Here is a 15038-nt window from a genome sequence, read left to right as displayed (position 1 = left end):
CCAGGTCTCCCAAATGCTCCTCCAGGGCGAGCAGCCCCTCTTACCTCTCTCTTTTCTGAAACTATCACCTGTCCGCTCTGCTAGAAACTATGGGAACGATGTGCAGCATTTCTGAACTATATGAACAATCTATATCTTTGGAAGGTTTCCAGCACATTTTATTCAAGCTGCTTCTAGAACTTCCATTATAAAGTGGAGATTGACTTTTTTTCAAAATTCCACAACTGGGGAGACGCTACATGAAAAAAAAAATTGCTAGTTCATGAACAGCTGAATAATAATGGCATTTGCCTGAATCTGACTTGCAAAGCGCTTTAAAGGTAGACCACAGGAAGCCTACTTTCTAAATCAGTTGAATTCTTCTTTGAAAAGAAAGGCTGAGGGGCGCCTGAGTGGCTCAGACGGTGAAGCCTGAAGCCCTCCAGCCCAGGTCATGATCTTGGGGTCCTGGGATCGAGCCCCATGTCGGGCTCCCTGCTCAGTGGGGAGCCTGCCTCTCTCTTTCCCTCTGCCCTTCTCCCAGCTTGTTCTCTCTCTCTCTCAAATAAATAAATTATTTTTTAAAAAAAAGTAAGGGCTGAGCTTAGCCAGCTCCCTATTTTAGGAAGTTGTGAGCAAACAGATGTCAAAATTTAAGGACTTTCATAAATAAAAGGATAAGGAGGAAAGGACTGGGGGAGCTATGAGAAGATGACACAGTAAGGATAATCAGACTCAGGCTTTTTTCCCTGAGGAAATGTATTTTACAGTCTTTAATGTTTTTTACTAAACAGCTACTGACCAAACATGAAAGAATACATAAAACTTTGAGCCATGTAAGAGTTAAAAAAAAAAAAAAAATTTGAACCACCACATACCTGGAGGAGGATGGCACCTGGAGGCTTACTCTTACAAAATAAGAAAGGCAACTAAGAAAGTGGAAAATATGGGCCAGAGGAAACAATGGGTCCAACTCAGGGAAACCACAAAGTGATGCCCTCAACTCAGTATCCAGCAAACCTAGATGCTAATCAGCTTAGACCGGGGCAGGAGGACGGGGACCCTGGGGGAGAAGTCACTCCACGGAAAAGCACATTTGATAGAACACGTAAGATAATCAAGTTTGAAATAAAAGGAAGCCATGACAAAGGCAAAAGACGCAGAATGAAAGAAAGGTGAATGGAAACTCCAAGGCAACAGAAACGGTACATGAAGAAGAAAATGTAATCATGAGACATTAATCAACTCTGCATGAAGGTTATTTAATTAATGAGACACATTTCAGAATTCTCCAAGAGACAAATATTTAACCACGGTTTTAACGGGATGCGGCCTAAGTGGTGACATCTTATAAAAGTAACAAGTTTAAAATTTCTGGTGAGGAGGAGGGAGGGAGAGCTGAAGGTGGATTAGAGATGCTGACGCAGTCATCATACAGAGTAAAAAGAGACTGCCGTTGGGAAGAGAAGAAACGAAGGTGTAGCAAGTCTAAACGATGGAGAAACGAAGTATACCAATGGTGTTTGGAAGAATGAAGGAGAGTGATACCTAAAATGGACAAATGAAGGAAAAAAAGATGAGTGAAAAATGTTTATATATGGAGATCAGGTTTTGGGGTGAGGGAGAGTGGAACAGAAGATAGCAGCTTTCTATTATAAGCCTTCTGCAGTACGCGATTCTCTTAAAACAACGCACTGGGTTACTTTAATGGGAAACAAAAATCGAGTAGGAGAAAATTAACTCATGGCCCAGTCAAACCCTGGATTCTTTTGCACAGAAACTCCTCAGTCCTATTAGAAAAGTCCAAATCTTTGTCCTGTAACCACTTTTGAAAGTGACCATTAAAGGGAGGAGTTTGTATTACTCTGTTTTTTGAAAAGATGTGGCCACAGGTTACAAGTTCAAATAATTTTATGACTCTGAAAGGAAATGAGGTAGGTGAAGGTAAGAAGATAAAGTTTGGGTTTTGTGTGTGTGTGTGTGGCTTTTTGTTTTTTGTTTTTTGTTTTTGTTTTGTTTTGTTTTGTTTTTTGATAACTCTGAATTCAAAACTAATGAACTCCAGTGACTTTACTGTTATAGGTTCTTTCAGCGCTCGGTGACAGTTTAGAAGTGAATACAAAGAAAACTGCAAAACTAATACCCCTTGCCTTCTCCCAACCTCAAGATCTTTAGCAGCTGAAGTTTCGCGTTTTTGGGCAGAAACGTTTAACAGGGGCATCTGGGATTCATTCGTGTCAACTGTTGCTCTTTAAGAAGGGTATTCTTTATTTAAAATACTAACCTTCTTTTAAAGACTGCTTCAGAAGAAATGAATGTGTCCCCCTTCCCGTCCCCCGCCAGCACTCCCATTTCAAAGTTCAGCCCGCCCTAGGAAATTGAAAAGGAACCCCCTTGCTACATCCAAGGTTTCTTCATTCCATATGCAGAAGCTTCAGGATAGTCTCCAGGGCGAACAGCATCTCCGGGACCCTCAATCCCACTTCCAGATGGAGCCCCCAAGGTAGACAAGCAGATCCAGGCTCTCAACCCTTTTCCAGATGACAGCCTCCAGAAAGATGAGTGTGGCAGAGACCTAATCCTCCGATTCCAGCTATGCACACCAATAAGCTGAAACATCTTCTTCCCTACCATATGTAATAATCCCCTACGGGAGAAAGCTTTTTGATGCCTCTCCAACAACACTCCACAGTAAGTCTCCCGGGAGCTAAGGCCCCAGATATCAAAGCTTTATTTTTCTCTCACCTCTTTTCTCTCTTCCTTATTTTCCAACCTCAATCCAAAAAGATACGCTGTTCCTCACCTGGGTCAAGGTGCTTATCTCCGGGCACACCTTGCGGATTTGGTTATTCTGGAGATCTAGAGTCTTCAGGCCAGGCAGCTTACTTAATGCTGAGGGCATCTTTGTTATCCCCTTCCCATTCAAGGTAACGATCTTGGTGTCTTTACCACCCTTCAGTGCTCTTACTAACAATCTTTCAGTCATGGGCTTGGAAGAAGGGGAAGGTAACCATTAGGGATTAAGTTACTTATTGTGCACCTTTAGAACCTCTAAATACAGAATGGGTGTGCCATGGAAACCAAAACATTCCGAGATCTACCATGTGAAGACAGGAGGCATCAGATAGTTTCCTCTGAAAAAGATCCGGAGAGAAAATAGCTGATTCCAGGTTTGGAGCGGGAAATGTACAAGATGAACCTAGGGTATCTTACGCCAGGGACATGCAAGTTTTCAGACTCATGAGATCACACATCAAAAGGACACAAAAACCAACTGCTAGAGGCTCCCATTGATCTAAAATGGGAAATCCGAGGATCAGAAAGAGTAAAGCGAGACATGTGAAAATACATTAAAATCTGAGAGTTCATAATGGTATTTTAAAAATAAAGGAAAAAAATAAAATAAAAAAATAGAAATAAATAAATAAAAATAAAGGAAACTCATTGATTACAAAGGGATTGCTAGATCACTAAGTCGGCAGATTGATAAAGAAAAAAATGAAGCATTCTCTTTTCTAGTACAATGCATTTTAGTGTAACTTAAGAGTTAATGAAGTTTCTAGTCAAAGGAAAAATTAAAGCTAATAAATGAAGAAGGAAAAATAAATTTAGAAAAATCACCATTTTTGTAAATCCTGATGAAATAACCGACCTCACAAAAATCATAACTGGATGCTAAGAGCATCGGGTAAGAGGTTGATGAGAACTTTATAAGCAAGAAGTCAGGCTAATAACTTAAACCCTTATTCAGTTTTAGCATCATTAAAATTGAGACAGCCACATGTTACAAGTTTCATGTTATGATGCAGAAAGAAGTACACAGCACCTACTTATGAAATATTCTTGCCTAAAAATTGAATCTGAACCTAATCATGTATCCAGATCTAACTGCCATTTACAGAAAATATGAGTACTAGGGAACAAGCTAAACTCATCTCAGGGAAGCAGTGAACCAAATCCAGAACATAAGAATGACATAAGGTTCAACCAACAAATCAATGGCATTAATAAAAAGGAGGAGAAATGGTTATGAAATAAATGAGACAAGAGAAATTACAGCCATATGCAATATGGGGACCTTGTTTGGATCCTGATTTGAATAAGAATACTGTGGAGTCAATGGGGGAAATGTGATCATGGACAGGGTATTAGATGATAGGAATTGCTCATTCTGTTATGTGTGATAATGGTGTGCTGGTAGTATTTTTTAAAATGCACTTACCATCTAGAAATGCATCTGAAATTTTCAGGCGAAATGACGGATGTCTTGAATTTTCTTTAAAATAACGGGGGGAAAGTGAGTGGAGAAACATCAAACTTACTGATGCTTAGTAATGGGTGTGTATGGGTTCATTATATTATTCTTTTTATTCAAATAAAAGATTAGGACAAAAATAAAAATAACAGGAAGTGGGAGGAGCTGAAACCAGTGGTATTTGATTATTATTAGAACTCCTAGGAGTCAGTTTGAGGCTCAGAGGCATTTGCGATATATGTATATATTTATATTTGTATACTTACACTTTATATATTGATTTTGGTTGTAAGAGTCCTAAAGAATAATCATTACATCAGTATCATAATAGCAAAATAAGAGGTGCTGATTAATAGTGACTTCCAGTTGCTAAAATAAAATCATTTTTCTGCCACTTCATCGCTGTGCTTTGTCTTAGCTCTTCCAAACCTATCTTCCAGCTTCTTTCCTTTGATACTGTTGTGGCTTCTGGAGAATAATCATGTTGTTACTATCAGACGAATTGATCATAGGCTTTAAAAAGGAAATCTCGGGATCCCTGGGTGGCACAGCGGTTTGGCGCCTGCCTTTGGCCCAGGGCGCGATCCTGGAGACCCGGGATCGAATCCCATGTCGGGCTCCCGGTGCATGGAGCCTGCTTCTCCCTCTGCCTGTGTCTCTGCCGCTCTCTCTCTCTCTCTCTCTCTCTCTCTGTGACTATCATGAATAAATAAATTTAAAAAATTTTTAAAAAAAAAGGAAATCTCATGGACACTCATCTCCTCTGAAGTAGCTGTGTGCAGCCAGTACCCCAGCGGACACTATGCAAACACTGGTAACTTATTGCTGCTGTGAACAGGTCGACAGTCCCTGCAGGGCAAGCTGCTGCTGCTTTATATTAATTTGCTTAACCTAGAATATCTGGTAAACATTCTTGATTCCTCCTCTTCTCTTACTTCCAACATGCCGTCAGTCCTTTGTTCCAGTGATTGATTGCTGGGTAGCAAACCACTGTAAAACCTGGCTTAAAATATTTATTTTATTCACAGATCTACAATTTGGGCAGGGCTCAGTAGAGAAAGCTTGTCAGTGTTGCTCTCGGTGACAGCTGGGATGGCTGAAGGGCTGAGGTGGAAATCATCTGAAGAAGGCATCTCGCTCACCTATCTGGTGGTAGGTTCTGGGCAGTCAGCTGGAAAACATCTACACCCAATCTACCCAAGGTGGCTTGAGCTTCCTCCCAATATGGTGGCTTAGTTCGAAGGGTGAGCAGCCCAAGAGAGCAAGTGAAATGGAAGCCATAGGACTTCAAGACCTAGCTCCGTATCAGGTGGCATCACCTCTACCTTGTCCTGTTCATCAGAAGCAAATCACTGAGAAGAGCCCGTATTCAAAGAAAGATGAACTAGACCCCACCTCTTGATGGTAAGTGGACATGTCTTAAAAGTCACCACAGTCCACCCCCTGGCCATGAGTTATTTATATTCCTTCAACACACACAACAGAAGAGACTTTCTCCCAAGAACCTCCTTCCCCCAAATTTCATCTATTTGGAGCATCACATTGTAAATCTTGTCATCTAAATCACGTAAAAAGGTGGATGCCGCTCACTCCTTAAAGGCAGTTCCTTGAGTCCATTTCAAGGACAGTTCATGTTGATCTGAAGACTTTTGAACTGAAGAGATGTGTTATCTTGTCCTCACATACCCAGAAGGTAACAATGGGTGAGGTGAAACAGGCAGGCAGTAGACAGTGCCCCTCAAAAAAGGGAAAAATTGGAGGCACAAGGAAGCCCCGGTTTGTAGCAATTCTGGAACCCAACTGAGTACATGTTGTCAAATCCTTCATTAATGTTCAGTCCTACTGCCTGGGCCCCTCTCTGGGCTCTTGAATTATCTTTCTTTTTTCATAAAATGTAGCCCATGTTTGCTAAATTTTCTCAGCGTGCTTGTTCATAGAAGTTCAAGGGTCCAAAGACCACTTTTCATTTTTCACTTTCTTGGTAACAACTTTGATTTGTAATTCACATACCACACAATTCACCCATTTAAAGTGTGCAAGGCAGTGGTTTAAATATACTCGCCAAGTTGTGCAGCCATCACCACAATCGATTTTAGAATTCTCATCACCCAAAATGAAGCCTTGTGTCCTTTTTTTTTTTTCTCAAGATTTTATTTATTTGAGAGTGAGAGAGAGAGAGAGCACAAGCAGGTGGGGAGACGGCAGAGGGAAAGAGAGAAGCAGACTCCCCACCGAGCAGGGAACCTGATGCGGGACTTGACCCTGAGATTGTGACCTTCAGATCACGACCCGAGCTGAAGGCAGATGCTTAACTGACTGAGCCACCCAGGCGCCCCACCCTGTGTCCTTTAGCTATCACCCTCCAGTCCTCCCCATCTACTCCAGTCCTAGGTAGCCACTGATCTCCTATCTCTATAGATTTGCCTGTTTGGGGCGTTTATATAGATGGGATCATACAACATGTGCTCTTTTGTGACCGTATTTCGCTTAGTGTCTCCAAGGTTCATCCGTGTTACGGCACGTACCACTGCTTCATTCCTTTTTATCTAAAGATACTCTATCGTGTCGCCCTACTACCTTTTCTATCCATTTATCAGTTGATGGACGCTCAGGGTTGTGTCTGCTTTTTGGCTGTTATGAATGATGCTGTGGACATTTGTGTAAAATTTTCTGGATTATCTACCTAGGAGAGGAATTGCTACACCATGGGGTACTCAAGAGGAACTAGCAGACTGTTTTCCAAAGTGGCTGCATCAGTTTACATTCCTACCAGCAGTATATGAGGGTTCATCCTTTTTTTTTTTTTTTAAAGATTTTATTTATTTGAGAGAGCAAGAGCGCGCACAAATGGTGGTAGAGGGAGAAGCAGACTCCCCACTGAGCAGGGAGTCTGAAGTGGGGCTCAAAACAAGGACCCCAGGATCATGACATGGGCCAAAGGGAGACACTTAGCCAACTGATCCACCCAGGTGCCCCCATCTTTTCATTTCATAGTCACATTTTGGGGCACCCGGGTGGCTCAGTTAAGTGTCCAACTCTTGATTTTGGCTCAGGTCGTGCGTGATCTCAGGGTTCTGGGATGGACCTCACCTTAGCAGGGAGTCTGCTTGAGGATTCTTTCCCTCTCCCTTGCCCCTCCCTGCTTGTGTTTTCTCTCTCAAATAAATCTTTTTTTTTTTTTAAAGTTATCCTGTGACATTTGATCCAAACTGATAATAGCCCCTTTAAAAACTTTGTAAGCTTGTCTTGAGTTTATAATACGCTCTATCAGACAAAAGCCTCACCCAGCATGTCTTTGCAAGAACTGTTCTCTGTTTTGGGTTTCCACGTGAAACTACTGTGGGACAATAGCCTTAAGAACTTGAGCAGCTCGCTCTCTCATCTGTTGACTAGAAAGCATCTTTAATCTTCCCGAAGTCTCAACAAAGGGTTTACAGTCATGCCCTTGGCTTCATCTTTCGACTTCATTTTCCTGACAGTTCCCTGATCTGTGCTCTTTCTGGAACTCATTTAATTTTAGCATCATTTACTGTCTGGAGAGGCTGGGAATAAAAAAAAATTATTTTTCAAACCCCCAAATTTGTGGCTCATTTACATTCTTCTTGCTTGCCTTTCTGCTCGTTTACCATAGGCAACAAGAAGAATCTAGATAGCACCTTTAACATTTTGCCTAGACATCATCAAGCTGATTAGACTTATTTTCTGTGTTAATGCTGCTGGCATCATTGTTAAACTTTCTGCTCCTATGTAACAAGTCACCTTTCTTCCAATAACCTAACAATAACATTTCCAATAATATTTTCTTCATATTCCTTTAAATTCTTGCCAGCAGCCTCTGGGGGTGACATCAGGTCTCTTCATAGACCCTTTTAGGGGTGCCTGAGTGGCTAAGTCAGATTTTGGCTCAGCTCGTGTTCTCGGGGTCCTGGGATCGAGCCCCGAGCTGGGCTCTAGGGTGGAGTCTGCTTCTCCCTCTCTGCCCATCCCTCCCAACCTCCACTCTGCTAACATACACACTTTCTCTCTCTAAAATAAATAAAATCTTTTTTTAAAAGGGTCTTCTTTTTTTGAGAATTTATTTATTTATTCATGAGAGAGAGAGAGAGAGAGAGAGAGAGAGAGAGAGAGAGGCAGAGACACTGGCAGAGGGAGAAGCAGGCTCCATGCAGGGAGCCTGATGTGGGACTCAATCTCGGATCCCAGGATCATGCCCTGGGCCAAAGGCAGACGCTCAACCACTGAGCCACCCAGGTATCCCAAAGAAGACCCTTCTGACTTAACCTGAGTCCCAGTCCCAAAACCCCATTACCTGGCTTAGGTATTTCATTATAGCAGCAAATTCTGTATCAGTTGAGACCAACAAGGATCATGGAGACTTTGGCCTTAGGTAATGGTGGGAGCCGATTAAGCCATCTATATAAGGCTGTTGCTGACGTGTCTGGTGTGGTGCTTGCCCCAGGATTCGGAGACCCCGAGGGAGAAGATCTAGCAGAGGGGGAGGCTACAGGCCCCACGGTTAATTCACACCAGTGAAGTGAGCCAGCAGATCGTCAACAGTACACACACTAGTGACACTCGATGCCCTCACACGAACTGTCCAAGCTTCTGCTTGATCCACGCCTTCCAAATTTTGTGCAAAATCTCTCTTATGGCCAGGACTTGGAAAGTATACACAGAAGGGGATTCTGAGACACTGTCTTAACTTTAAATTGATCCAGTACAAATCCACCACACCGTCACCCTTCACACATATCTGCTCCTCTTTCCAAGCAGAACTGCTTCCACGTTTCTTTCAAAAGGATTTTATACAAACTCTGATTTAGCACTTAATCCTTTGTATTACTGTTCTCATCATATTTTTCCCTTGCTTTATGTTTGAAGTGCAATCTCGACCACCACGCTTGGCACAGAGCAGGAATTTGGTAAATGTTCATTAAATTAAGACAAATCTTAAGCTAAAGGGTTGTCTGAAAGAGTACTTTATATGAAGCCTACTAGTACCATAAATTAACGTTCATGAAAATATAGGAGAAAAGACATAGTTTAAAACATCGCGTGACTATTTGTCAGGCCCTGTCCAAGACGCCTCACATACGAATATGAGTAGCAGTCACTGTCTTCAAGGGGTGTAGAGTCTAGAGGGAAATTATAAATGTAAGTCAGCCAGTATCGTTTTCCAGTTTTACTGAGATGCAGCTGACATATAAGTTGAAGGTGCACAAAATGAGGGGGTATGTGTAAATGTGGCAAAATGAGTATCACAGTAATCACATGCTCAGTATTACATGCTGAGCACCATTATAGCACTGAGGGGCCTTGTTGGTTCAAGGAAGATTTCCTGCTGTTGACTGCTGAGTCTAGTCATAACAGGCTAAAAAGAATTAAGCAGCTGATGTAATAAATGTGAGGGGGTGTGGGGAATACATTTAAATAAAAGAGATGTGAGAAAAATGTTCACAGGCATGAAATACATGGGACCCTGGGGAACATAAATCATTCTAGTGCATAAGTCTAAAGAAAGGAGTGATGGGAAGTGATGCTGGCAAGGTACCCAGGACCAGTCGGAAAGGACCTCCCTTAAATGCCATGTTACGGAGAGGACTTCATCCTCCAGGACTGGGAAGCCACTGGAAAGTTTAGGTTAGAAGATGTGCTCAGATTTGCATCTCTGGCAGTTCGCTTTGGCAGCATGAAGGGAGGGGGAGTAAAGGGACTAGCTCTGTGGGCAGGGACGCAATTACGGCATATTTGTACTATCCTAGGTGAGAGGAACAAGGGCTAGAGAAGAAATGATAGGGCATAACGCGGGTAAGATTGCCACTAGAACCTGATCCTGCAGGTGCATTAGATTAGATGGGAACCACAATTTAGGGTGGGAAGTGGGGAAACGAGAGTGGGTAACATTTGGTACAAAGGGTGAGGCTATGGCACAAACCAGTTTATGAAGACCTTAAAAACCTAGGAAGAGAAATGTAGAAAAGGGGATGGGGTTTACTATTTCAGACTTGGGGTTTTTTTCACTTGCATCTTAAATGTGCTCCCTATAAACACCCAGCTGAAAGGGCTAATGAGCTCTGCTATAAGGGTTGGCCTCATGGAATGTTGGCATCCAGAGCTTTCCCAGCAACCAGAAATCAATCTATTTGCAGAAAAGAATTGAAAAATCACCAGTTTTTTTGAGAGAGCATCATCCTGTGAACTCAGCACAAAGCTAGGAACCTTAAGTTGAATGTTCATCTAGATGGAGCAAGTGACTTATGTAAACTTCAAGTCAGTCAAACTGGCTTTATCTGTCTTCTCATCAGTAAAATAACAAGAATACCAATCTATTCCACTGAGATTGTGTGGGAAATATCTAGCTGATGATTATAAATTACTTTGGAAGTATACAGTGTTGTAGGAATGCTAAAATACAGAGCATCCTAGAATCTCAAGGAGTTTCAAACAATCAGGAATTTTACTAACGCATTAACTAACATCTACTAACATTTATTAACGTCTATAATACAAAAGAACCTGGCTAATTCCTATGACAGGGCCCCTGTGACAAATGAAAGGATTTTGAAAGCTACGGAAATGCATTAAAAACAGAAGTTCATAAACACAGGTTACGGCAGAAACCAACACACTTACTCGATTCGGTTTGGCAAGCTTATTTTGTCATTAAAACATGGTCTGAGACTTGGGGTAAAAGTTTTCAAACATGAGCAGATGCTTCATGTACTAGAAACCTACTGTAGCAATTCTCTGTCCTGTGATTAAAAAACAGCGGGTGGGGGGGAAAACATTGGCTTTCTCTTGGCTCATTTTTTTTTTTTTTAATAATTCTATTTTTTTTTTATTATTTATTTATTTATTTATTTATGATAGTCACAGAGAGAGAGAGAGAGAGAGAGAGGCAGAGACATAGGCAGAGGGAGAAGCAGGCTCCATGCACCGGGAGCCCGACGTGGGATTCGATCCCGGGTCTCCAGGATCGCGCCCCGGGCCAAAGGCAGGCGCCAAACCGCTGCGCCACCCAGGGATCCCCATTTTCTTTTTTAAATATGGAAATGGAAGCTTTCTTTTAGAGGATTTTGGATTCTCAGGAGGTCTGGGTGGCTCAGTCGTTAAGTGTCCAATTCATGATTCAGGTCATGATCTCGGGGTGGGGAGGTCGAGCCCTGCGTCAGGCTCCATGCTCAGCACAGTCCGCTTAAGACTCTATCCCTCCTCCTCCCTCCCCACCCTAGAATAACTAAAGAAATCTTTTTAAAAAGATAAATAAAAATATAAGGGATTTTGGATTCTCAAAGGCCTGCCTTCTGAGGTCAGCCTTGCCATTTACTGGCATTGTGGCAATCCCAGACGCCCAGCCACTAAGTCACCCAGATGCCCTTGTACAATATTTTAAATAAAGATCCCCATCTTTTGTTAAATCTCAGTTGTGGACATACCAGTTTGGGGGCTAAGGTGCTACTATATGCCTGCTGTGTCAAGGACCTGTCTCTCTGCTGTGACCTGCACTACACTATCCTTTATCCATCACCACTTCACCTGATTACTTAGATGTCTAAATGCACTCTCATTAAAGGAGTCCAAATAGGGAACTGGGTGAGGATTTGTCAGCAGTGCTGTACACAGAATTCTTATGTTGGCTCTGAGGTTAGAAATATACCTGTGGTCCACAGTGTATGACTTTTTTTTTTTTTGTAAAAGTATGACTTTTACACAGGAAGCAATTTGCAAGAAATTAAGTTATCAACTCTTAATTTTGCCAAGTGAAAACATTCTGAAGAGTTCACTTCTCTCTACTACCAACATAATTTCATCAGTGGACATTTTAAAGCCCTCTGGTAAAAAGAAAAAAGGATAAATTTCTTGACATTAAGTGAATTTGCTTTATGAAAAATCCATCATGTCATACAAAATGTTCTTATTTTTGCAAATGGTATCCCCCTACAGAGCAGGATTTGATCATCACTAGGTTAGATGAACTTCTCAGATTCTACTTAAACACACACACACACACACACACACAAATACATTTGGAAGTTTCTACCACAAATTAAATACATAGAAAACAGGAGAAAATGACCTATTAAAACTAAAAGAAATGAAAGTATCAGGAAAGAGAACAGTGAGATAAAACCAAGCGCCGTAAGGGAACACTGACAAAGTCTACGGATAGAATTAAAGAACAAAAAGGTGAACCTAAGAGGGGACCGTATGATGATGAGGAGGATTCTCAAGCCAAACAAGATTTTGGCTTGAGAACGAGGCATCCCTGACTGAGATACAAACTGTACTTTCCCAGGCCAGCTGGGGAAGGCGGGGGGCGAGCCGGGTGCGTGTGCTGGCTAAGGGCCGCAGCCATTGCTCAGGCCTTGCTGAGCACTGCCACGGGGAAACCCTGGCCCAGTGTTGACAGTTCTGATTTCTCCGAGAAGCAGAAACATGGAGTAAGTGAAATCCCCCAGTTCTTAAATCCTACCGACTAATTCACTTTTGAATTCTCTTTGAATCCCTTTCAAACAAAATACCTGTCTCCACGGCGCTCAGCCTCCCGGTTTAGAAGCTCTGGTGCAGCAAGGGGAAAAGAGGAAAAAGGATAACATCCTGAAAGACGGTCGAGGGAAGAGGTGTAGCCAGAACAGAGCCTAAAGAGGAGGAACCAACAGAATAGTGTTGCAAACGGCAAGACAATTTCAAGGAGCGAGTGGGCTACAGTGTTAAATGCGGCTGAGAGTTCAGGAAGATACAAGAACAGCTAAGTGAGCACTGGTACCTGCTTTTGGAAGCAGTTTCAGTGGAGTGGTGGCATTAAATCCAGACTGTTGTGGGTATTCCTTGTGAAGCTTAGCAAAGGCGTTTTCTTAAATCACATTCATTCACCAATAATATCCAAAAAACCTAAAAATTTGTTAAAGAATATCGTAACCAAACCTGAAAATTCTATTCTGATGAAGAATCTTGATAGCTCAATTCCAAACAGAATATAAATGTCAAACTTTGAGGTAATGGATAGGAAGCAAAGCAAATACTCTAAGAATTTTTACCTTATTATCTCAGATGCTTCCTTAGTCTCATAATGTAGCCTACAAGCTACAGAAAATCCCTCTGCGCTGAATACCAAGGGCAGCAGTGAAATACCCCCTCATTCCAGCATCTCAGGCTCTGCTTTGTGAACCACCCTGACGACCCCACTTTTCCAAAATAAAACACTAGCCTTCCTATCACATGTCTGCATCCCATCCAGGTGACTTTGGGGCAAAAACAAAACAAAACCAAAAAAAAACAAAAAACGAAAAATAAAACAAAAAACAAAAAACACAGCAAAATAACAATTATTTTCATATTTATCATAAACTATAGAGCATTTGCTGAAATGCTAGGTTCATTATCTAAACTTCCATATTTGCTGTTATTCCCCTACTAAGTAAATGTTGTTATTCCTATTTCATAACAAGCAAACTGGAGCTCTGGAAGGTTAAATAAATGCACAAGTTTAAAAACTTAGTCAAGATTTCAATCTAGGTCTGATCCCAAACTCCAGTACATGTGAAAATTTCCAGTACATGTGAAAATCCTTAATGACGTTCCCCAAATATTCCAGCTGTCTGCCTTAAGGACACATGCGTGGCAGGGCTGCACCTCTGGGTACTTTCCTGCTTGGGTGAGGCCATATGACAAATTCAAGCCAGCGAATGGAAACAAGTGTTTCTTCTGAACCACAGAATTTGTTGGAGTGAGACTCTAGAATACTGTCTCCTGGAAAAGTTTAAGACAGTGACAGCTTGGGTCCCAGAGTATACAGACATGGAGCATAGCTCCCAGCCAACTGGCAAAATGTAGCATAAGAAACACTCCTTGTTGGAACCCCAACTTTTGACTTGTTACCACAGCCTGACTAGCGTATCCTCACTGCTATCACCAGTGGTCTCAAAAGTGAAACACACACATCTCAGTGGGTGAGGATACAGTATGAAAATAGAGCAAAAGTTAAGGTCCACTGAGCTTTTCAAAGAGGGTTCATGTAGTCTATCTACCATTAGGCAGCTGCCAAAGTTACAAAAGAACTCTGCCTAATGTGCCCAATTTTTATTCTTTATGGTTTTCCTTAGACCTTTCCAATCTTGGGGTACCTGGGTGGCTCAGTTGGTAAACATCTGCCATAGGCTCAGGTCATGATCTCCTGAGACGGAGTCCTGCATCGGGCTCCCTGCCCAGTGGGATGCCTGCTTCTCCCTCTCCCCCTCCCTCTGCAGCTCCCCCTGCTTGTGCTCGCTCTGCTTCAAAGAAATAAATAAAATATTAAAAAAAAAAAAAAAAAAAGAACCTTCCAATCTCATTAGCAGTAAAACCTAAGATTTAGTAAGTGGTTCTCAACTGGGGTAGAGTTTTGTCCCCAGGAAGACATTTTAAAAATCTGGAATTATAAAAAAAATAAAAATAAAAAAATAAAAAATCTGGAAATTTTTCTTCCTCACATCTCTGGATGGAAAGTTCTATTAGCATTTAGCGGTAGAGGCCAGCAATGCTCCTAAATATATCATGATGCACAGGACAGCCTCACAATAAATTATCCAGCTCAACATGTCTGTGGTGTCATTGTTCAGAAACTCTGATATTAAGTGTAGAATGCCTCTCTGATTTGGGGGGGGGGGGGGATGTCTGATTCAAAAACAGCAATTTACTTTTTAAAACTGGGTAATTATTTTTGCTCAGTAAACTCATGCATTGGGTCTCATTAGGCCTCATGTTGATACTGTACTGGTTAAGATTATAAATAGTAAATAAATAGAATTTTCCTTTTGTCAAAATA

The 15038-nt window shown here is 41.7% G+C and overlaps 1 protein-coding gene across 2 annotated transcripts in view; it reads right to left on the bottom strand.

The window, feature by feature from the left end:
• LRRC69 (leucine rich repeat containing 69) overlaps nt 1-2965 on the bottom strand; it is an 87805-nt gene extending 84840 nt beyond the window's left edge. For both annotated transcript variants that reach the window (XM_055303551.1, XM_055303552.1), the window contains exon 1: nt 2783-2965. In XM_055303551.1, the coding sequence (XP_055159526.1) occupies nt 2783-2965 (183 nt within the window). The remainder of the gene's footprint in view (nt 1-2782) is intronic.
• Between the last annotated feature and the right edge of the window lie 12073 nt (nt 2966-15038).

Source organism: Nyctereutes procyonoides, unplaced genomic scaffold (assembly GCF_905146905.1).
Source record: "Nyctereutes procyonoides isolate TBG_1078 unplaced genomic scaffold, NYPRO_anot_genome, whole genome shotgun sequence".
Lineage (NCBI taxonomy): Eukaryota > Metazoa > Chordata > Mammalia > Carnivora > Canidae > Nyctereutes > Nyctereutes procyonoides.
The sequence above is the reverse complement of the archived record's forward strand: the minus strand, read 5'-3'. Positions and strand labels throughout refer to the sequence as shown.